We start from the raw sequence: 24,383 nt of genomic DNA on the forward strand, positions 1-24,383 counted from the left end.
ATCACATCTGACATGAAATCATTTTAAGGGGGAAACAGCGCTTTTTGCTTGCAGAATTGATTTATGATGTCCTTTGTGAATTTCGCATGTCACATGTACAGAACAAGACTGAGAGCTGTGTTATTTTAAAGGGAATATTCAAGGGACACTGCTTTGGATGGAGTTGTCATGATTGGACAGGAAATGTAATGTGCACCCTCTACTGGTAAATGATTGCAATGCTTTGAGTGTCTTGAGGGATAACAGGGATAAAGAAGTCAAGCTTTATATTGAAGCATTATGGAAAACAGCGTCTAGAGACTCAAGAATGGAAGTTAATTGGACTTGAAACATGTACTGTAGCCTATAGTTTTGTTTTAAACAACAACAACAATAATAATAATAATAATAATAATAATAATAATAATAATAATAATAATAATAATAATAATAATAATAATAATATATTATGGTTCTATACATGGCTAATAATATTTCACTAGTATCCAAAACTACAAAAATAGAATAAGTATTGCAGCCATGTAAACAGCATATTCAGAATAAGAAGGGTCACACTGTATTCAGAATGGAAGTACTGCATATGAATAATGTTGTTTCGGCATCAGAAGGAATTAAAAGCGCACCCTTCTTCATGCAAGCTTATAGGTTTTGTGGAAAAAATTTAGAATGCTGTGTGAGTTGAGAATCCCAAAGTAATTACATTGTGAGTTCATCAATCATTTTCTCATATTGCAACAAAGCAATAACCAGGTCTTGATGGATTCCACTGTCATGTCGCATGTATTCATAACAACTCTTTGTATGTGAACAGATGCTTACAATACTGCCAGGAATGTAACTAGTTGTAATGCCGTCATGTAGCAAATTAACCAAAGTCAGTGTATAACATGTTTAATCTACAGTAATGCCATTCTTGATCGGTCCTTCATAATAATGGTATATAATTCTGCACCTTGACAACCTTCCGAACCAATCAGATCGCTCCGTTGCTGTAGGCTACGTCAGGATACGTCACAGCTTTTGATTTCTGTCGCTCATGAAATCGAACTAGTTTTAGCTGAAAAAAAAATAATTCCAGTACTGCAGCTACCGTGGAGACCACAGGAGAGAACGAAGCAAAAAGCACAAATCTCTAGATTTATCCAAGTATAAAAAAATGAAACACATTTTAAGATATTTGTTTATAAAGCAACGGTGTAGAAGAGTGGTGATTTTTAAACGCACTGACATCACATAAAAATAACTCATGGAAATTCATGAGCAGTATAAAGTGGTTTATTAAAATGTGAAATGTTTACCTCTTCATAAACTACACTTGAAAAGCAATCATCGCTAAAACATGAATCTTGTGTAGAATGTGTGAAATTAGAATCTTTTCTTATCACACATTCTATCTTAGACGTGTATTTCAGCATAGCTTCACACTCAGTAGCTCTCTGGCATTTATTCTGCGTGGCATCATCTTTATTTCTGTTGTATTCTTGTTTTCCAGGTCGTTGGCGAGTGGAGATTTAGTAGAATCCACTGTGACATATTTGTCACCCTGGATGTCATGATGTGTACGGCAAGCATCCTCAATCTCTGTGCTATTAGTATTGACAGGTAAGAGCACTGCATGGGGATTTCTTTGAATGAGTCTCGTCCACAACCCACTATGACTTTCGAAAGGGTGCTGTGGAAGAAAATCTTTTTCTGGTGATTTCAATGATATGCAGAGGGTACATAATGTATATTCATAGAGCAGTTATTCCACAAATGAGTATTCTGTTGAGGATTATTTTTTATATAACACAGGAACAGTGCATCGAAACCAATGTATTACACAGCTGGATTCAGAGAATTACTTTCCTTAGGTCAGGCTCTGCTTAGCAGGGTAGCATGATTTGGAACAATGTGATTGGTCCGTCATTCTTTCATTGCATTCAGTTAAAGTAACATAGATTCCAAAATGAGTTCTGGTAAAAAAAAAAAAAAAACAATATTAAAACGCTCAACACTTGTTGTATTAGATACATGAAACAAAATGCATCCACCACCACTACCACCACTCCCCGAATGCAGTATCCAAAAAAAAAAACTAATGAAAGACAAATATTTCCTGAGAGACTACAACAGCATGGGAAGACTGTGTGAGGGATCCCGTGGTCATAGAAAACAAAGCCCCAGGGAAGCTGAGCGATGGTAGAATTAATATGACCTTCTCCCCCCCCCCCCCCCCCCCAGGTATACAGCCGTTGCCATGCCGATGCTGTATAACACACGGTACAGCTCCAAGCGGAGAGTGACAGTCATGATATCTGTGGTCTGGGTGCTGTCCTTTGCAATATCCTGCCCACTTCTGTTTGGTTTGAACAACACAGGTAATTCAGATTTCACTAGCATATACTGCAAAGCACTGAGCAATATGCTTAATGTTATCACTATATATATACAGTCTGCTGTTGGCAAAGTAGGGCTGATAAAATAAGCCTGCCTCTCTGTGGATATCTTTGTGTTCAGTTGTATCAGAAAAGGGTTAGGTTTAGAGTTAGGGATAGGATGAGGGTTATATCTTGCAAAACAATTTACACATTAAGTACATTGTAACTATGCATAATAACATTCTGATTATGTGTAAGTACACTATGTAACTACTATGTAAATACACAGTAATTTGAGACATTTAATGTAAAGTGTTACCGAATATATATATATATATATATATATATATATATATATATATATATATATATATATATATATATATATATATATGGAAAACACAGGATACAGCTAAGAGAAGGAAATGCATGTCTTGTAAACATCGCCATGTGTTCTTTAACACTTTCAATATGATATGAATAGCGTATGTTCTGTGACTTTACAGTACCGTCTTTGCTCCTAGTACAGAAACCAATGGCTGCTTCTCACTGGATGAATGTGTAGTAAATCTGGCCCTGGTGCTCAGGATCAACCTCAGTAGTTTCAGCTAGAGCAGATCTGCTTTGATAATAGCTGTTTGTCTTGTTTGTTTCAGCTACCCGAGATGATGCCCTGTGTGTCATTGCAAACCCTGCTTTTGTAGTGTACTCCTCTATTGTGTCCTTCTATGTCCCTTTCATCATCACACTGCTGGTGTATGTCCAGATCTACGTGGTGCTCAGAAAGAGAAGAAAGCGTGTCAACACCAAACGCAGCAGCCGCGGGGTGGAGTCTGAAATGCACGCTCCATTGAAGGTGACCAGGGGCCGGAGGGCTGATTTTGCCATCCTTCCATCAATAAAATCAATGGGAAACTAAAGAAACTTTGGTTTGATCAGTCGAACCAAGCTGGGTTCTTTAGAGCATTTTACAGTTAATACAGTGCAATTCCCTGGTGCTGCAAAAGGGCTCTAAAATGATCTAGCTGTGGCAGATTCCACAATGTAAAAGCATACAGCATGTAGCATAGTTTACATGCTTTTGATGTGTTACAAAACGTTCATGCAATATACAGGTGTACACCACTACACATGTGTAAAGGACTGGACTTCGGATGATCCCGACTGTGCCATATACCTCCATTGCAGGCAATTACAACTAAAGAGCAGCTCCTGGAAGCACCTTTACACAGACTTATCTTTCCTTTCTGTTTTAACACAGTTAAAGAATCACTCTTAATGATTGAACATATCATTAAAAAATGTAAAAAAAAAAAAAAAAAAAAAGAAAAAAAAACCTAAGACAATTTAAAAGATTCATACTTCTTGGGAAAAAAATGTAAAAATCGTAATTGATTTTCTTTCTCAGAAACACAGTTTTTGATAGTTTTTTCCTCAGTGTTTATGACAACATTTCTCTCTTCTCTCCATAGGACAAATGCACACACCCCGAGGATGTGAAGCTCTGCACAGTTATCGTAAAGTCAAACGGCAGTTTCCCTGTCAGTAAAAATAAAGTGGTAAGCGAAAGATTCCATTTGTATGTTGATCTCTGCAATAACAGTGCAGTTTCAATGCTGCCACATGATTGGCTGAGACACAAAGAACATGGCTGTTCCAAAGCATACTCACTTTTTTTATATTTCAGTTGCCAGCTTGTAGTTGTGACGTCACAATAGCGGCTTTGTTGAGCTTTGAGTTTCCACAGCAACGGAAAATTAAAAGGTTAAAAACATTTGAGTAAAGACATAAGCCAGTCAGGGCTGAACCTCCTCTGTGTTTATGTTCATTGTTTTTGCATTTCCCACTAAGAACCATGGTGTATCCCCAGCATATGACACATGCCTAGCTTTACTGTTATTGCTATATGTATCTTTACCTGGCTTTGTTTGGTATTACTGATTCTCATTCAGGAAGCGGCACACCATCCAGAAGAAATGGAAATGGACCCGATGACGAGCTGCAGCTCTCCAGAGAAGAAAAAGCACAAACTGTCCCCGGTTAACCGCCATCTCGCCGTGCCTGCTACAGCGAGCCAATGCATGAGCCCTGCCCTGCCCTCATCCATCGAGAGTCCCGTCAAGGCAGAGAAGAACGGACACTCGAAAGACATCATCCTCCCCAAAGCGCCCAAAGCCTTTGAGATCAAAGCCATGCCCAATGGCAAAACAAAGACGTCCCTTACAATGCTGAGCAAGAGGAAAATCTCACAACAGAAAGAGAAAAAAGCAACCCAAATGTTAGCCATTGTACTGGGTAAGAAAAGAACGAGTTTATTCATCTTTCTGTCTGTCTGTCTGTCTGTCTGTCTGTCTGTCTGTCTGTCTGTCTGTCTGTTTATCTATCTATCTATCTATCTATCTATCTATCTATCTATCTATCTATCATCTGTCTGTCTATCTTTCTCTCTCTCTCTCTCTCTTTATATATATATATAATTTTTTTAATCCGTCAAATGCTGGTTTTCCTTAAATTAGGGTAAATCAAATCATACAATCATAAGTTTAAATTGTATGAGCTGTTAAAAGTACATTTTCAAGTAGTCTTTTATGCAGTGCTGTATTACTCAGAAGTCACTTATTGTACGAAATACTTGATGATGTATTACTGCATTAGATACTTGAGGCTGCTCAACAGTCTGAAACTAATTTATTTTTAACAGTAGTATACATTTTGTAATTACAGAGTGATTTAGTATTAACCTTACCGGGCGACCTTCAATGGCAGTACTGTGGTAGAAGAATATCAAGGCAATGGCTTGAATTAAAACACACTGGTATTCTATTGTAGTATCCTGATATCATATCAAAACCACTGTAGAATCTTTATTTCCAAATTAGTAATGTTATTCCAGTGGTATCCTCACTACCCCACTAATCCTTTGATGTGTCTGTTTTAGGTGTTTTTATCATATGCTGGCTGCCGTTTTTCATCACCCATATTCTCAACACCCACTGCACAAAATGCAGGGTTCCTCCAGAAATGTACAATGCATTCACCTGGCTCGGCTACGTGAACAGCGCTGTGAATCCTATTATATACACCACCTTCAACATCGAATTCAGGAAGGCTTTCATCAAAATACTTCACTGCTAAGAAAAGACAGCATAGCCTGGACTGATGTACAGACAAACAACCACAATGACAGCCTCCTTGCGTTCGCACATCTGTGTTTGCATTGTTGCTGAGAAGAATGATCTTAAAGGAACTTTCACAAAGGAAGGATTTGTTGGAACGGTACGGGACACGCCACTTCTTTACATGATGGAAAGAATGTGTCAAGAAGTGGGAATCCCTCTCTGTTCTTAGCTTGTTGCAGCCAAGCCTGAAGATTATTATTTATTTCTTAGCAGACTTACAATTGTTACAAGATATCACATTATTTTTTACATACAATTGCCCATTTATACAGTTGGGTTTTTACTGGAGCAATCTAGGTAAAGTACCTTGCTCAAGGGTACAGCAGCAGTGTCCCCCCACCTGGGATTGAAGAAACAACTCTCCGGTCAAGAGTCCAGAGCTCTAACCACTACTCCACAAGATCCAGTGCTTACACCTCATTTAATAAGGTGACCTCGCATTGAAAAGAAGCTGTTCTGGTTATTTTCCTCAGTATTACACTAAATGTCTGATGTGTTTTACAGGAAAGAGTCTTACCAACCTGATTTATAGGAAGCACAATGTATTAAGCATGCCTTCGGTCTTTGAGCGACCCCACAGAAAGGTCTAAAGCAATGCAAAACAACAGCAGTATCAGCTTTACTGATGGAAAACCATCAGGTTCTTTTGCTGATTCCTTGTACAGTAATCCTCAAAGCACATAGCTAAAAACATGTAAATAAAGTACAAAGTAATATAAGCCCATGACAAAAATGAAAAACACGCATCGCAGGTTTTTTTCGCATGCAGAGAATGTGTTTTCACCGTTCTGTTGATATGATTTTGTATTAAGAAAGGTATACCTGGAGGGGTTGGAAGGATGGAACAGCTCTGTGACAAGCTCACAGGATCTTGCTACGACCCTTTGAGTTTCTCTTTTGCAATGACACAGTTTCTATTTGTTTTTGTGGTTGCTTGCATTTGTGTCCATCACATAAAACATTTGTACTGCGTATGCTCCATTGTAGAGAACACTGAAGAAAAGAAGAACCAAGACAAAAAGCCTGTCTGTCGAGTCTGAGGGAGGCGGCGTTCTTTTTATATCTGAGGGAGGGAGATGCCAAGCATGAATGCGGGATTTACAGGCTTTAAACGCAGGCGTGGCACGGATTTTAAAGCCTGTATTTCAATATCTTATTCAGATTGTCCTTGCCACATGTGATTAAGACTTGATATACAGTATAGGGTTAGATAGGCAGGTTCCAAAGCCACCCTCTGTGCATTTCAGATGTGTGCCTTCCATATCTACTTGAGTACTGCTGAATTCGTGCTTACCCCGAATAGACATGTTTGCTGCCTTAGCTCTGCACAACAAAACTCTCAAAGAATGTAGCAAACAAACACAGAGGATTTATACTTCAGTGTAAAACTGAACATGATTGTGGAACGGCCTGCATTTAATAATCAAAAAGGCAGGACGGTTCTTGTAGTCTTACCTAAGATTGTGTTTGGTCCAGGACTGAGAGGAAACATGATCTCTGATTGTATTTTATTTTATTTCATTGTTGATCATACTCTCTGACTCACATGAAGTACACAGGCACTCAAATAGGGAACATGTTGTGTGTAACAAGGCTTATCATCCTCTCCAGGGTCAGTATGTACCAACTGAATTGGTTACAGAGTTTCTCAGTTGTAACCATATCCTTGTGTGGGTTTACAGCTGTTTTGGGGATTTTAAGATCATGCCGTGCCCACAGCACAGCACATACATACAGTATGTTTTATATAGCTACCTGCTGGTCTGTACAAAAAGGATATCAGATTTTAGATTTATTCCCCAGCAAAAAATAAAACGAAAAGTGCAAACCCTGTTTTTAATTTAACAGTGTGAGTGAGTGATCAGTTTCTGAGGTAGCATTTTTTTTTTATGATTGTGCTCTGGACATAATGTTTGTGAAGAGATCACAAGTGCTCGTTAATAAAAGAGCTGGGCTCATGTATTTTGCACCCTTGAATGTATTTTTAGCTAATATATTTCCTAGAAAAAAGAAGAATAAAAACCGGAACATTTTCAGTTTCCACGCCTCCTGTGCACACACTCAACGGCTGAACCTCAGCTGTTTATTGGCACAGAATTCTTACAAACAGTTACAATCAGCGAAAGTTTAACGCGGATCAGTCCACTAACTGTTCCCTAACAGTATCAAAGCCAGATTCAAAATCAGAAACAGTGCCCAGCTGCAATACAGACCCACAGCTAAGTGCCAAATACCACTAGAATACTAGAAGTGTGTTTCTTATGCACCACATTCCTCCTCCCCTCGCTAAATAGAGTGCTGTCATCCGTTTCAGAAACGGCACGTCATTGGAGCATTAAGGGAGGAGTATAATGACTGAAAGGGTTCAATAAAACAGACGCTGCAATTATATATCACTGACACGGCACAGATAAAGGATTGCTGTACATCCCATTTATTTTAGCTTGTGTTCTTCTCAAATTGAAAGCACAGATTGGTGTCACATCAATGAATTTAACACACAAGCTTTTTGTTAGCAGGGTCATTAAAAGTTGCTTAAACGTGTATAATCACTGCAGTGAACTGACCTGTAACATTTACACTTAGACTCTTACAGATTGTGTCGATTTCACAGATAAGAAGCCCCATCTAGGGAGAAACTCAAGTCATGAAAAAAGCGAACCTCAGAACTCATACATTGCTTAAACAGAAAGATATACACAATGCACCTAAATAAACTGTTCAGCAAAATCGGCTAGGGCAGGGCTGTCCAATCACAACCCGGGAGGGCCATTCCACTCCAGGTTTAACAGGTACAGTGATATCATTAACTACTTCAGGGTCTGGATGGAGGTTTAATTGGTTAAATTAAACAATTTAGAACAGGAACAAAGACCTATAGTGACAACGTTGGCCACCCCTGGGCTTGGGATAGTTTGCCCCATCACATTTTGGCAACCCATACTGGTCACATGTGCAAGAGACTTCCCAGGTTGGGCCCTTGTCTCCAGGATGCAGTGGGTTGGAATCACCTGCTTTCTTAGGTTTGGAAGGTGTAAAGAAGTGATCGCCTTGACAACAGGAAGGGAGGTCACATTGATCACATGATCAGCGAGTAGGTTGCAACAATCAGTCGACATTCGAGTCTAAAATTGGGAAGGAAACAGGTACATTTGATAAAAAAAAACTATAACTATATATATATATATATATATATATATATATATATATATATATATATATATATATATATATATAGTCTCAAGTCTGTACTGGCCGTAAGCCAAATCTGATGTTTTATCTTCAAATGTGTTTTTAATACTGTTGTTAAATACTGAGCTGGCCTGTCAAATGGGAAAGGGTCTAACCATTCAGACGATTTTATTTTTTCTAATAAACCCAAATCTATCTTTTTTATTATATTCACAAAATGAAGTATTTATTTTTAGGATCTAACCCAGGGTTGATCTAAATACCCCCTGATCTAAAACCCTTAACCCTTTCACCACTGAGTATCTTTACAGAAAGACTATCTTTGGACACCTAGTTGAATAGTTTGGGTAGCACTTTACATTAAGAGTCTCTAACTACAGTGTATTTACATACCAGTTACTTTGCAAATACATGTGTACTTACACATAATTACAATGTTATTAGGCATACTTACAATGTACTTGATATGTAAAACAACATTGTAATTATGTGTACGTATGCATGTAACAACTGTGTAAATACACAGTAATTAGAGACAAGGTGTTATCGTAGTTTCAGTGTCATACACTGAACAATACATTAAAGGGGACATTGATATATTAGCGTATGTCACTGGCCGCAGTTCTGTTCTGATAGCTTTCCTTTACTCCCAGAGTCATCTGAAGTTTTGAGCGTAATTATATTTCCCAGATCTGTATCGCAGGTCTACAGTGGTGCAAATAAAAAGTAATAAATGGGTCAAAAGGAATAAAGAAAGAAACGCACGTGGGTAATTTAGAACTAAAGAGGGGAGATATTTATCGTCAACAGTGTTAAGGCCATTGAAACAGAGCCTTGCATAATTAAAGATTGTAAACGACTGTACCACTTAATGAATTGGGGGTCTCTCTTGATCCCATGGATTTTGTAAAATGTTTTGTAAATGTTCTTGTCAATGTTCTCTGCACCAGGAAAATGCATTTTGTCCCCGTGGGTTTGTATCATTTGATCATCTAGTGCACAATTTGACATTTGAACATGAAGCATCTACATTGTAATTGTACTTATCTCACAGTATATATTTTGTAATATAATTGAATATATGAATAAAATAGATGTCAAATAAAGACTTTGGGTTTTTTATTTGAATTTCAATACGTTTCCTACAGTAACTGTGATATTTCAGACCAGTACCATATTGTTCAATGAGACAAAATTTCCTTATAAAAGTTTCCCATAATAAAAGCATAGCAAAGTGTGATAGAGCACAGTAATAACATGGGCAAGCATTGTAAAGAATAATGAGGTATGGTAAAGCATATTAATAAGCTTGGCAAACCAGGGTAAACTATAGTAAATGCACTGTGTGATCATGGGAAAAGCATGGGAAAACTGCAAGAATACCACAATAAACTTTTATAAAGGATGTAAGCACATCTAAACGACTCTTTCTTTAATAACTGAATATTTTCTGGGTAAAAAAATAATAAAATAAACAAATGACATTTTTAAGACATCGTTTTTATTCCATAATAATAATAAAAAAACAGAATAAAACATAATCATGTCATCCCATATCATTAGGTACAGGCAATCATACGTCAGAGCTGTCACAAACCATGGCATTACTAGCAATTTGCATACTAAGCGCATCTTCTTTTAGATGGCATTATTATTCTTTTCCTCCTAAGATATAATTACAGGCTTGCGTGGAATGAGTGGATATTACAGCTTAATAGCAGTTCCACCTCTCACAACACTGTAAGCTGTACGAGACTTGAAGGAATAAAGACCCAGAGAGCTGTTTCAGCACATCCGTACCATTTATACACAGGTATTAGAAAAGAGAGCTGTTTCAGCACATCCCTACCATTTTATACACAGACATTAGAAAAGATAGCTGTTTCAGCACATCCCTACCATTTTATACACAGGCATTAGAAAAGAGAGCTGTTTCAGCACATCCGTACCATTTTATACACAGGCATTAGAAAAGAGAGCATAATCTTGTCTATCTGAGTGTCTATCTGAGTGCGGTATCAAAAAATGGTACACGAAAAAGAAATCTTGAAAAACCTTGGTAAATTTGGTACATTTCTCGAGACCTTAGTAAAAGGTCTCGAGAAATTCCTTTCACGGCAGTACTACAGGTTCATCGTATCATATTTAAACACAGTTAGAGGTGTTGAAAAGATTTAAAAGGGTTCAAGTCAGCTGACGATCTCATGGGAAGTAGAAATGGATGCATAGTTATTAAGTGTCTATTATATATTTATAAAATATTTATAAAACATAAATAAGCAGCACCTTAATATAAAGTGTTACCACAAAGGACGTAGTTAGAATATGCTTCTCTTGTAATTTGAATCCATGAGAGATGCTGCTGCATAATACAACATCAATCTATGTCTCTTTCTTGACAACCCAGTTAGGAGGCAGATAAACATTAAAGAAACTAATTACCTTGACTAAGGTGTTTACAGTTTTAGACATGCCACGTATTTCCATAGGATAAATAGTTGTTAAATTGTGCCATTTTTTTTTTACTTAAATAGTTTGTGCTGTTTAATCAATACCCCATCATACAAAGAGTCATTTGATCAGGAGAGGGAATTGGATCATCCATCTTGATGTATTAATTTGCCGTTTCAATTTACTGTGTGCAATTCTAGAACAGAAAAGCAGAAGGGGCTCTTTATAATAAATGTATATGTATTGTTAACATGCTCCTAAAAACAGCGTGAACTTCCAAAGCTGCACAGTGCTATCGACCATCGTATTAATGAGCAGTTTTAGCATTGCCTGGAGGTGCACAATACTAAACTGTGCATCATTAGAAGGGCCTGCTGTTTTATCTCTTGGGAGAAATAGAATGCATAAGAGGCAGTGCTGGTTTTGGGGCTTGACTTTCGAACAAATAAGCGACAACAGAAAATAAACATTCAGAGTAGCACTTAATCTACACAAACAGAAGTGAATTCTACCTAACCTGATCCTTATAAAATAAAAACACAACAAGCATCAAAACAAAAGGCACAGGAGCGCCCCCGGCTGATTGCTTGAAAGTAGAACAGTTACTGTTTTATTTACTAGGTCGGCATCCAGCCACATTGTTCTGGTAATCCCCCAAGGAGTACTCTATATGTTATAGACCAAAAGTTATTATGCTGTGAAAGACACTAGAGAGGATTTCTCTAGTGAAGACAGATGATAGCTTCTGATCTTCTGCCTGTATTCATTAGCACCAGTGACCCAGCAGTGTTGAGGAAGATTGCTAATCTCCTTGAAGATTAGATTTAAATTTGGGGCAAAAGTTCAATTTTATCATCCAGGGGTCTCTGCAAGCTATACATATATATCTTTTTGACACATGGTTGGATGGCTGCACTCACAGTAAAATATGAATTTGTAAAAGCATAATAATGTCAAGCTGTCATTCCCAGCTAGTGATGGTTTTATTCATTTGACTGTACTAAAATGTCTGATAAAAAACTAAAAAAAAACCCACACATTCATAATGCTCATTTTATTTTAAATGCTCAAATTGTGACATTGTTTAGTTCCAAACACAGCTGTGGAGTTTAGGATTAAAGTGCAATAACATGAATGTGTTCTCTGTACACATTACATTGTGTAAAATGAGAAATCTGGACAGTACGACAGTAGCGCACGTTCTGGCTAATGGTAACACAAAATAAATCATGCTGCTACAAATTGAACACATTACTATACAATATAATAATAATAATAATAATAATAATAATAATAATAATAATAATAATAATAACAAAAGATTATTTTAAATTAAAACAAAATGATTTGAGCTCATTTAACTCACAACAGATGGTGGGGCCGCACTGACACGTTATCATACTATACACAACCCTACATGCAGTATACAGTTTGCAGTTTATCATGTCCAGCACTAAAGGTCCTGTCTTGTTCCCTTTTCCATTGCAGAAGCCCATTACCTCACTAGAAGCATGCTTGGAGTCTTTGCCCTGTTGCTGAGTGAACAGCTCTCCACTAGGCCACGTTTCAGCACAATAAAACTGGCAGATAAATCTCTCCTTTTACTTGACAGCTGGATAGGAACCAGCAGTGTTTCCTAATTCGCCATGGTCAACTCATAGCTGATGCTCGTTGTTCTAGCTCTTCTGTTCATCTTAAAATGACAGGGCTGTGATTGTTACATGCTGTCTGATTCAGAGTGAAATGCTTCATTTCTGTAGAGCATCTCATTCTGTTCTGCTTGATTCCGCTCACGAATGCGTAATCCTGGGAGACAGAGAAGCTCGTTCTTTATGAGAGATTATGAAGAAACCGGTTCATTGGTAGCACTTTGTTTTAGAGATCCATTTTAAACAATCAATAACACATGTATAATTCACGATTTAACCCCTGAACTACACGGACAGAGATAAACAGAGCCTCTTCTTTATCACACCATCAGCGGACACTTCAATGATTAAGGCATGTGACGCTCATTTTGCAGTTTTATTAAGAATACCAAATCACTGAGGATGAGGTCAAGAAATGGATGGGATTCTATAACTAACCATGAGTGTAATGCATGTATAGCAACTAGATTGCAAAGTAAGTGAGACTAATCTTAGGTGCCTTCAGTTTGAGATCTTCAGATGCTGTCACTCAAAGCAGTTGCCTTTGCTTTCTAACTAAAGCTGACACTTTGTTTCAGAGTATTTGGTGGGTTGTCAAATTTAGTTTGTCACAAAGTGTTACGCAGGCCAGAGAATTATTGCTTGCCTGGCTTGTAATATTTGATGGCAGCAAAACTGTTAAAGTTGACTGATGTTTTACAAAAAGTGTAAAAATTCTGCATCCTAATGGAGTTGGCAGCATCCTAAGTCTTACGAAACTGGCAATTCTCAAGAGGTTTGTCAATGTGATAAATGTACTGAAGCCTCAATTACATCAGCAATCCCTGGTGTCAGTAGCATAATACAAGTCTGTATAACAATACCAAATGGCCATTGGTGAAGGATGCACCCCCTGTAGCGCTACTGTGGCAACCAATTCTGCACTAACTATACCTTTCATTTCTGTTTTACATACAGCACACAACAGCAAATTTGAGTTTGATGACATTCCCTCCACTTATTATACATAATCAATTAATTTTGACCTTTGACTTAACTATTTATTTACATTATTGACCTTAAAATCCTTTTGAACCGTACCTCCCAATACAATTGAGTTGCCATTGCTCCCTGGGTCAATTCATTTTTCTATCAACTGATCCTACCATGTAAAACACCGTAATGACTGTAGTCCTTTCCAGACCTAGGTAACCCTTTCACACAGAAATAATTAGTGAGTAAATCAACCTAGTGAGTAAATTACTTTAAAATGAAATGTGACCAACTAAAGATGCTGTAACAGTATAATCCATTCTGTGGCTTAAAAAGAGGGTCAACTCTAAATCAGAATTCAAGTAAAAGTTTCTCTCAACGCAGCGATGACAAAGTCTGTTTAAACAGTGCAATAAACAGTATCAATTAGAATAGATTAACAATGAAAACAGGTCAAAGTTGGCACCTAATTATCATATGAATGTAATCCGAACCTGAAACATAGATTCCGCAGCAGCTTCTTAAAGCTAATGAGTGCCACAGGGGCCATTAAATGCTGCTGCTGTTCCCTGAAGACCTGTGTCTGAAGAAAGACACTTGGAGTGGAATCGACAATGAAAAAGATGCTTTAATTTGGAAGGGACAAGATGGGACTGATATTGACCTGTATCACGAAGAAGGAGCACTGTGGATTAGAAAAGAAAAAAAAAAATACCGCACAGCTTATCCAGGCTGACCCTCTGAGCAGAAATAATTGCAGAGCTTTGACACCGCTGTTCATCCCAGAGAAGCTGTTCAGTGTAGTTACTTAATAACTGGATTCTATAGCCGCCTTCAATCGCAGCCAAGAACACTGGCCTCAACAGATATATAGTCTTGGAACAAGATGAGATTGAGTCATTTTACAGAAAAATAAGATCATTGGTATACCATTGGAATGACAGTGTGTCAAAGTGCTTTGAAGAAACTCCAGCAGAACACACCACCAACAGCAACACAAAGCATTTCAAACAAGTATTACACAGGGGTTCCAATAAGGCAGCACACTGGTTCTGAGGCTGTACCAGGAACTGCAGTGTTGTTAAGTGTTACTGGGGATAGCCGTACAGTTGGGGCTAGCCTTGCACCTCCATTCACGGAAAGGTCACGACCCTTGTGGGACCATTGCTCTTAGTACAGTGTGACTGCAGCACCACTGGGCATCATTCAATTGGGATGGGAGGGAAATCAAACAAACTAAAATCAGTGAGACAAATAAGCCCCTGCTCAGAACAGCGTCTCTTTTTGTGAAAATGCAGCAGCCACAGAGCAGACTGACAGCACTGCTGTGGGCAAGCGCTTTGTTGGATTGAACACAGTGTACAGAGTGAGGCGCAGCTGGATGGAGCAGGGCTACAGGGTGCTGGAGGCAGTACAACACAACAGAAGGACACTCGAGAGATTTTGCAGTTCTGTTGAAACTTGTGAGGCACAAACGAAATATCAATGTCAGAAAGATGTTGCTAGGCAAGCATAAAGCAGAACAATCAAACCTTAACCTTTTACATTTTGTCATACAGATTTGTGCCTAGAAATGATTAAACTGAGTCTTTGTTCATTAGTAGTAGTAGTAGTGTCATTAATTAGTCATTTAGCAGATGCTTTTATCCAAAGTGGCTTACAGAGACTAGGGGTTGAACTATGCATCACAACTGCATAGTTACAACAGGACCTCAGTTTTACTTTTCTCAATTCAACGCATTGGAAGTACATTTCTTCCAAAACTGCACATTTGGTACCAATATAGTGAATGGATGTGCATGGCAGGGAAAAGGTATTGAATTATTTTGTTAGCTACAATCACGTTAATCTAATTTATACAAAACAAAAATGAACAACTCAGAAATAACCTTGGCTGGGATTAATAGAATGCATTAATAGTCTGCTAAGAAATAAATAATAATAATAATAATAATAATAATAAATCTCTGACCAAACGTTAATCACATTGCCGTTTTAATCTCTGCTTTCTGATAGAGCCCCATGGCAGTTTCTCTCTATATACTACGCTGAGGCTGCTGTACAAAGTGCCAGCTGGCTTATTTGTTTTTTTTCCAATGTGTTAATAAGGACTCCAAAGACTGATGGAAACCCATGGGTCAGAGAAAGTCTGCTGGACAGGGATTTGGAAATGTCTGTGAGGGGTAGTGTTTGAATGAAGATCCTAGGGCTAAATAAAAGTTATATTAACAAAGGGAAATGTATGCTTTCTCACTGATGTATTCTGAAAACAAATTTTTCAGCTTGCAATATGAATTATATAATTAAGGCTGTATTTATTACGGATTTTATGATTTCCGTGAAATGTACCCATTGCCGTGCAATATGTAGTTCACTGTGAAAGTTCCCATTTCTGAAAGAATAGTGTAAATATACATATCTCTATCATTAAGAATAAATACAGTACACGTCAGATTAATTGTTACACTGCGTTTAGGAACTCTGCAGCAGATTTAGTTTGCTTACGGTAAATGATTGAACACACGCTGCATAGAGCTGCAAGATTTCTTTAAAATGTCTTCAATGTAAAAGACAGCAGCTGCATCAAAGATCAGAAATATTTCTGCTAAACATCGCTCTGTCCAGCACAAGAAGGGGATATTTCAGGTGTCTGTTGTTTTTTATTTTTTATTTATGTTTTTAGTTTGTTTGATAATTCACTGATGGTGAAAATAGAATGTTTTTGAAAGGCATACATAAGAACATATTCTACAATTTAGCATTTACTGTTTTTCAGGTAAGCATTGAAATATTTTGGAACATTGGAGAGCATTGTTTGACAGTGAAATAAGCAATTTGTTACCTTAAAAAAATCCAGTCCTTCTTATAATACATAATGGAATGAAAGCTAGTTATTTTCATCTGTGTTGCCCAGATGCTACAGAAGGAACTGCTTTAATGGAGTTTCTCTTCTGAAATACCCAAATACTCTTCTTCACTGTGTAATCAATGATTTATTCAACATATCTAGGAGTGAAAACAATTATATTAGTGCATATGACCCCCAGGGGCAGCCACATTTAGACAGCTACACCAAAGTACAATTGAATTTGACAAACCAGCATAATCAACCACACGAATATTATCAAATCAACGTAAGCATCTAATTAACATGCTTTTTGGATACAGCACTATACACTTTAAAAAAGCTGAACCCGTTGCAATTTATTTCAGACCCATTAAATTCTGTCTCTTTATAACAATTAATCTACTTTCATTGTACTGTTAATAGAACTCATGCAGCTGCTTTATAATGAATTTTCTACAACGGATTGTCAATCAAATCATGAAATTGATTACTGTCTGTGGACCCTGAGGGACACAAAGCACTGTCACTGGCTTACATTTGATTAAACATACAATTGCTGAGGTTATTGTATTTGAATGGTTATACACATTTAATGAACAGAGCCATGCATTTTATATGAAGCCCGCTCTAGAGCATTTCGGTGTGATTGCACATTGTAATTCAGGGTGGGAAAAAAAAAATATTTTCTGCAGAGCAATTATACCTGACAGTTTGAAGGACCATGCAACTACATTCTAAATTCCGGTCGCTCGGGTCGATGTCATTTGGAATTCAGAGCTTCTGGTAAGACCTGGGAGAAAGACAAAACTCAGAATTCCAATATTAAAGTTCCCATCAAGTGAAATGTCAGCAGGAAAATCCACATACCAATGAGTTGTCTTTTACTGTAACAAGCTGCTTGGTTTAAATCGGTGTGTTTATTGAGATCATAGGCGTGACAGGTGCTTGGCTTTCCATTCTTCCCTCTGGCATGCTAGGGGGCACCAGCACAGTTCTACAGGAAGAGCAAGCGCACAGCTCGTAGATGTGATCAGAATGAGCACCCTTCTCGGGCTGCCCAGTGGCTCCTCTGATACAGGCATGTGCAGGGTGTCATAGTCAGACAGTTCTGGGGTTAAATAATTGGGCACACTGGGTCAATTAGGAGTTCGGATGCTCATCACTCAATTGCTTAGAATTTAGTAAATGCTTCACCTGTGACCTCAAAAGTCTTTAAAAGGTTGGAAAAAGTGCTAGCCTTGTGGCACTTCACAACCAATACAACTTAGTAAACAGCTGCTGGTGGTGCTCCAATGAGTCAGGTGTTACAGCCGGTTAAGGATTAGGCTCTTGGCAAATTGCAACCTTTGATATGTTATACGGTAATATAATTCAGAATTCATATGTCAACATTGTACTTGGCACAAGTGGGAATTAAATATTTAAGTTTCTTACTTTTGTGAAGCATAATACATCACAGCAGTATACAACTTTTAGAAACCTGGAGGAATGTGTGTTTCACGCTGGCAAAGCTGGACAAAAATAACCCAAGCTGAGAAAATAAATGCATTTTTATCACTGACGTTCAATGTTATTAGCTGCAGCAATTTACAGCATAAGACCGGTCTGGCATGAATCTGACAGCAGCATCTAAAAGCAAATGTAATGCCAGCTAAATTATAGAGAGCACCCCAGGATTATGCTTGACAATGTTTTCTGCTTGCTAGTATTGCAAGTGCAATTTCAAGAAAGTGTTTTTTTAATTATAGTCATTGATGCATTTAATAATGTACTTATGAATCAAAGAAACATATTCGTTTCCAGCTTAACAGTTCATGGCATGCAGTTTCCTTTTTAAATTCACTGTGGTTATTTATTATTATTATTATTATTATTATTATTATTATTATTATTATTATTATTATTATTATTATTATTATTATTATGTGCAGACCTCCAAACTTAATACTTAACATTAAATCCAATTAATTATTTTGCTGAATCACTGGATGTATATATGTATTGCATTAATCATAGAAGACAGAGCCCTCGGTTAGATTGTTAGTGTCATTCTCCATTCCATTCCTGTTCTTTTTCAAAACATTTATCATCACCTTTTCTCTCTGTGCTATAAGAATCCCTGAAGATCAAAAAAAAAAAAAAGAAAGGGCAAGCAGCAGTTTTTAAACTGTTCTTCTTCAGTTTGACGGATTGAGGGTGTTTGGAATTTGGTCGCAGCCACTCACATATTAAGTTTATTATTTTTTTTTTTTCCACCACAGGTCTATGGAGTAACTTAATGAAAAATGGCAGTTCATTTTGAAGTTCACTATAGATTGCTTTTGGGAGTGTTAAATAGTCATTTAAAATGGAGAATGCTTCAGTCATCCGTTCTGCTTGAAACAACTGTAGGTGACTCTCCGTGTCACACATTTTCTGACATTTCATCTCTCAGAAACAGATTCAGCTTGCGTATTTGTTCCATTTCATTTATTTCTGACGGATGTCGACAGGCTTAAGGTTGAAACACAATTAAGTATTGTGCTCATAAATGACAGAAATAATAAAAACAACATGGTATTTGTGAGATTTAAACGATTTAATGAAGAAAACAAATGAAAAGGAATGCGAAAGGGCCTTCATAAACACAAGCCTCAAGAGCATGTGGAAATGCTGACCTTGGAATTAATACTGCTAGTAATAGCAATTACAAAAGACACAGGCAGCTGCGGCCGCTTTTCATGTAAATTAGACATGCTGCTGCAGTAAGGAGAGTGGAAGAGTTCGTTCTGTGCTGCGAGCGTTCACACTGGAGCCCTCGTGTTGCGCTCAGAAAATGCAAGACTTTTCATGTAATAGTTATCTGTGTATTTAAGTGCAATGCCATCTGTTTAACTTGCAGGTCACCTGAGCTTTACATAGTCACTGAAACTCTTGAGCTGGTTTCAGTAGCTTTTCCATCCACTAAACAGTATTACTCCAAATATTTACCTTGGACATTAGCGGGGGAGGTGGGGTGGGTGGGGGGGGGTATGCTTTCAGCACCTTTTCGGGGATGTTTTAGTTGCAAAATGTGATAAACAAAGCATACAGTAAGGTTGTAAGGTTTGAGTCACATGTTTACACAGTGTCATTGAACTGAGATTAGCAGATTTTTTTTAATGGTTTCTACTTAAACATTGATGACGATATGCATAACCTTTCACTTTTCAAACTGCAAGAAACACATTTGTCCTCTTTATTTCTATATGGGGGGGGGGGGACTCCTAAAATAACCCCTACTGATATCAATATTTGAAAAGATCCTTTTATTGTAATGCTAAACTCTTCCCTAGCTTTCATCTGGTCAGCTTCCTCTTCCTAATATTTTAACAGGGTGTTTTTGATACATTAAAGTATATGAGTACGTCCATTTATGTTTTCAAGTGTAATTTATAATGTGTTCTGGTATTGTCATAGTGGTGTGTACGATAATGAAAAAAAAATAAAAAAGAAAATTATCTTTCTCCCATAGCATTAGAAAAGTCAGGGGATATGAAACTATAGCAGGTCTTCAGAATTCTGCCATTCCTTTAACCTTGGTTTGAAAGATCAAGAAGACACACTTTCCAAAGCCTGTGGTCCACGGAACTTTAACCCTGGTTTAGCATTTATTTTTTTAAAAGCACACACTGAGTCGCTATTGCTTTTAAAAAGCCTGGAAACCCCCGAGTGCATTTGCTTTATACTGTGGTTTAGAAAGTTCACAAGGCAAGCACCTGGTGTTCAAAAAACATAAAAATAGAAAATGCTCAGCAGCTTTTATTCTCATGCCCACCCACCCCAGGGTTCTCCTAAAGAGAAGAAAAGGATATTTAGTTCACAAGTTTTCAAAGTCACACCTTAATAACCTTGAACGTTTTTGTTAAACTACTGAAGAAAATGCTATTCATGTGGCTTGGGGAAATGCTGTTAAAAATATACTGTTATACAACTCGATGGATTTGGAGCAGTCTACACAGAGCCTTGGACTTGTGACCTCATGCACAAACATGAAACAGGTTTGGGGATGTGCACGTATGCATGTGTTCACTGACCTTCCTTTAACATAACCACGGAGGGGGGTTCAAGTAACTTAACACTTGTTCGGTTTTCATTGTAATAGCAAGTCAGAGTTTTTTTTTTTAAAGCACAGAAAAGGAACTTTTGAGACCCACTATTGTGTTAAAACAGACAGTGTTGTCCGGGCATTTCGTTTTCAGTTATGAGTTTTAACTAACCTGAAAAAGTGTTTATGCCTTTCTTGTTTTCCCTTATCGGAGATCCCCACTTCAGGATGTCCTTTTGTAGATTCCGGATTTAAGAAGCGGAAATGAAATTCTTCCCTCGCCCCACTGACTTTTTATGGGGATGCACCATGCTGCTACCTGGCCAGAAAGAATACGACTCTAATTCCAGGACAGCAGACGAGAGTGTCACCAAGCTTCCAGATTAATCAGAATTGCCCCAAGCAGTTCATAATTCCAAACCATGACTGAAAGTTATTTCAAGTGATCTGGAAAGACAGCAACCAACACAGCAAGGTCCAATACATCTAATAGGCACTGTTATAACTTATATAGACATGATACCGACTCTTTAAATAAAACATTGGTTTGGTTTGTATTTTTTTGGTGGATTTTGACTCTTTCAATCCATGGAAAAAAAAAAAAATCAAGAATTTGATCAACGAAAAAATAAACTGCCATATGATATAACCATTAAAACACATCATGCCGTTGAATGGTTTTTACATCAATCACAAAATCACCACATTCATCACCACCTTAGTTCAAATGTAATTATACTCAATATCAGATCATGTTTTTATCTTTGTAGGTAAACAACGGGCAATTAAGTGCTAAGTGTAAGAACAGGACGGCTGCCAACACATTCACTGCAAAGAGCCCAAGCCAGTATAAATCATGTTGTTCAAATCCCATTGTAAGCACAATGTAAATATTAATTATGTGTTAATGTGTCTGTGTTGAATAAGATATATAATTACACATTCCCAATCAGCATCTCATCTTCAATAATTACATCAGTATTTTCTGAATACAGGATAATTAGTAACTTTGATTTCCGTTTATCACCGAACTTGCATTAATTTATTATCTGTTTCCTAATTGGAACAGTTTGAAGTGAATTGATAGCTTTCCCCTTTTCATATTCATGTGCCTCATCTTCTTAACAAAGCATTAAAGATGAACAAAGCATCTATATTATTTATTTATTTATTTATTTATTTATTTATTTATTTATTTATGTATGTATTTATTTCTTAACAGACGCCCTTATCCAGGGCGACTTACAATTGTTACAAGATATCACATTATTTTTTATTGCACCAATATACCTAATAGTCACAAATACAATTGTATTCACTGATAATTAAGGACCCATATTCATAAATCATATTTATCTTTTAAAAATTAAAATGTGGCTAATCAAAACACAGTAGAATGTGTTAAGCAAGGCTATGTCAGGGTTCAAATTGTAGTTAAACATGGAATGAACTTGTTTGTTTCCCTTTCTCCTTCCCCATACATTTCTGCACATGCCTTATCAGTCTTCATTCTAAGTCTGAGGCCAAGTGGAGTTGCCATAGCAACTCTGCTTCTGCCAGTATCACCTCCAGCAAACTGGTTGAACGTTACCAACACCTGTTGTTTCATGTGACTACCAATACATTTTCACTCTGTAGGCAAGGTTTGGTTGAATCGTCTGTGTCCATTATAGTTCTATGCTGTAGGTATAAAATAACATGTGAAACATTAACAAGCCACATGAATGTAACTCAAGCAAATTAGCACTAATCTTGGACGACCAAATGGTACAAATTGCAAGTCAGATTCTGATTTCAAATGGGGGAAAAAAACAACACACACACACCAACATGTTTTTTTTTTCCTGTATGAATTCAAGGTTTGCTCACCATAAACACTGTGTAGGTAACGTTTTCTGTTAGTGAGATGAAGATTAAAAGCTCTATAAGTATCAATGGAGACCAGCCTGACTTTAGCATTGTGTGTTCAGTAATGCAGTCCGCTGTAGTCCTAACAAGAATTGACTGTAGCGTGTTTGTTTTTTCTTAATAATGAGGGGTGTGCTGCATTTGATTTATGGTCTTGTATGCTGTAGGGTTTTTTGCTATTTCATTTTAATTTCTCCGCCTTACAGCAGTTCCACTGGAACGTTCAGTCAGTAGGATTTCGACATCTTGTTAGTTAATAAATGAAAAGGACCCTTGTGTTTAACTCAGTGTCCTTTCCACTTTCTGTGCCATTAATCAAAAACTTCTTCCTTCCTTTGGAATATAAAGAGTCACTGTCTGATGAAAAAAGTTCATGTTAGGTTCTTTACAGTGCAGCTATGACTGAATGTTTGAATTACCAATTTTAGGACTGTGACATAATTAAGAAAAAAAAAATGAAAACAATTTATGAAAACATGTAATCAAAGAAACTACAAACTTTTATTACAAAAGTCTACCGGAAGTCATAATAGTAGTATAGTATTTCATGTTAGATTTTGAAATGTCATAAAATAAAAAAAAAATTTAAAATTGTTTTTGCGTTAAGTTTGTGGAAAACTACAAAGCGGCATGTAATTCAGTAAGTTAACGTAACATTGTTCAGCAGGTTTCATTCGAATTTATGAAGCAAAATGTGTTAATTGTATAGGGCAATGCAAAACATTTGGATATAGCTATACATGAAAACTACGTTGCTAATCTGCCATGAGATTTTACAGTCTGCCTTGTAAATTGGTGGTTGTAGGTGACAGTTCTCCGAAGGTCAGCTGCACAATAGTTAGAAATTGAATTTTCTATTAACATGAAAACATCACATTCAATTACACTAGCTCCTTTAATTATATATATATATATTTAAATATTTATCATATACTGGCTGATAAGCATGTCAGTCATTAAGGGAAGCAGCTAGTTGGTTACTGAGAGGAAGGAAGTCTCTGAAGGGGTCGAGACACATTCACCCTCCTGGTAAAATAACCATGAAAGTTGAAGACAGTGTGAAAGCATGGTATGAGAACAGAGATTTATTTGAGCTAGTGTGGTACCAGATATCACGTTTTAAAATGAAAACACATCTTTAAAAACTACACATTGAAGACTTGTAGAGTGAATGAGAAATTCACAGGGTTATTTTGTTAGCAACAATCACTTTTAAACAACCAGAATACACATGACGACACAAGTTTACTGTTATTATTATTATTATTATTATTATTATTAATTATTTCTTAGCAGACGCCCTTATCCAGGGCGACTTACAATCGTAAGCAAATACATTTCAAGTGTTACAATACAAGTAACACAATAAGAGCAAGAAATACAATAACTTTTGTTCAAGCAAAGTACAAGTGTGACAAACCACAATTCAATAATACAGCAGATATAGAGTTGAACAGTCTTGGCACACAAATCCCTTCTAGACCTATGTGTTTGAACACAAACACATGGCACAATCAGGTTTGTATTGGAATGTAATGTAAAGACTATTATTATAAACCCTGTCTTTCAAAAGCAAGAAAAGAAATCCAAGGCATTTTCCTGGATCTAATTAGAAAAACCCACACTTTTATAGCACATTGGAGGTGTAATTAGCATACTTCCTGACACCAGAATTAATTGACATTATGGGTGTGAATTATTTCATTTGCATAATAATGGGTTCAGTGAAACACGCTAACATGCTAGCCATTTCTGTGT

At 37.0% G+C, this 24,383-nt stretch overlaps 1 protein-coding gene across 1 annotated transcript in view; it reads left to right on the plus strand.

Annotated features, from left to right (window-relative positions):
- LOC131707322 (D(2) dopamine receptor A-like) overlaps positions 1 to 8,700 on the plus strand; it is a 38,200-nt gene extending 29,500 nt beyond the window's left edge. Inside the window, exons 3-8 of the mRNA XM_059009756.1 lie at positions 1,493 to 1,602; positions 2,224 to 2,360; positions 3,017 to 3,216; positions 3,833 to 3,917; positions 4,299 to 4,655; positions 5,299 to 8,700. Coding sequence (XP_058865739.1) covers positions 1,493 to 1,602; positions 2,224 to 2,360; positions 3,017 to 3,216; positions 3,833 to 3,917; positions 4,299 to 4,655; positions 5,299 to 5,495 — 1,086 coding nt within the window. The 3' untranslated portion in view covers positions 5,496 to 8,700. The remainder of the gene's footprint in view (positions 1 to 1,492; positions 1,603 to 2,223; positions 2,361 to 3,016; positions 3,217 to 3,832; positions 3,918 to 4,298; positions 4,656 to 5,298) is intronic.
- The last annotated feature ends 15,683 nt before the right edge of the window (positions 8,701 to 24,383 follow it).

This window comes from Acipenser ruthenus, chromosome 39 (assembly GCF_902713425.1).
Source record: "Acipenser ruthenus chromosome 39, fAciRut3.2 maternal haplotype, whole genome shotgun sequence".
Taxonomy (NCBI): domain Eukaryota; kingdom Metazoa; phylum Chordata; class Actinopteri; order Acipenseriformes; family Acipenseridae; genus Acipenser; species Acipenser ruthenus.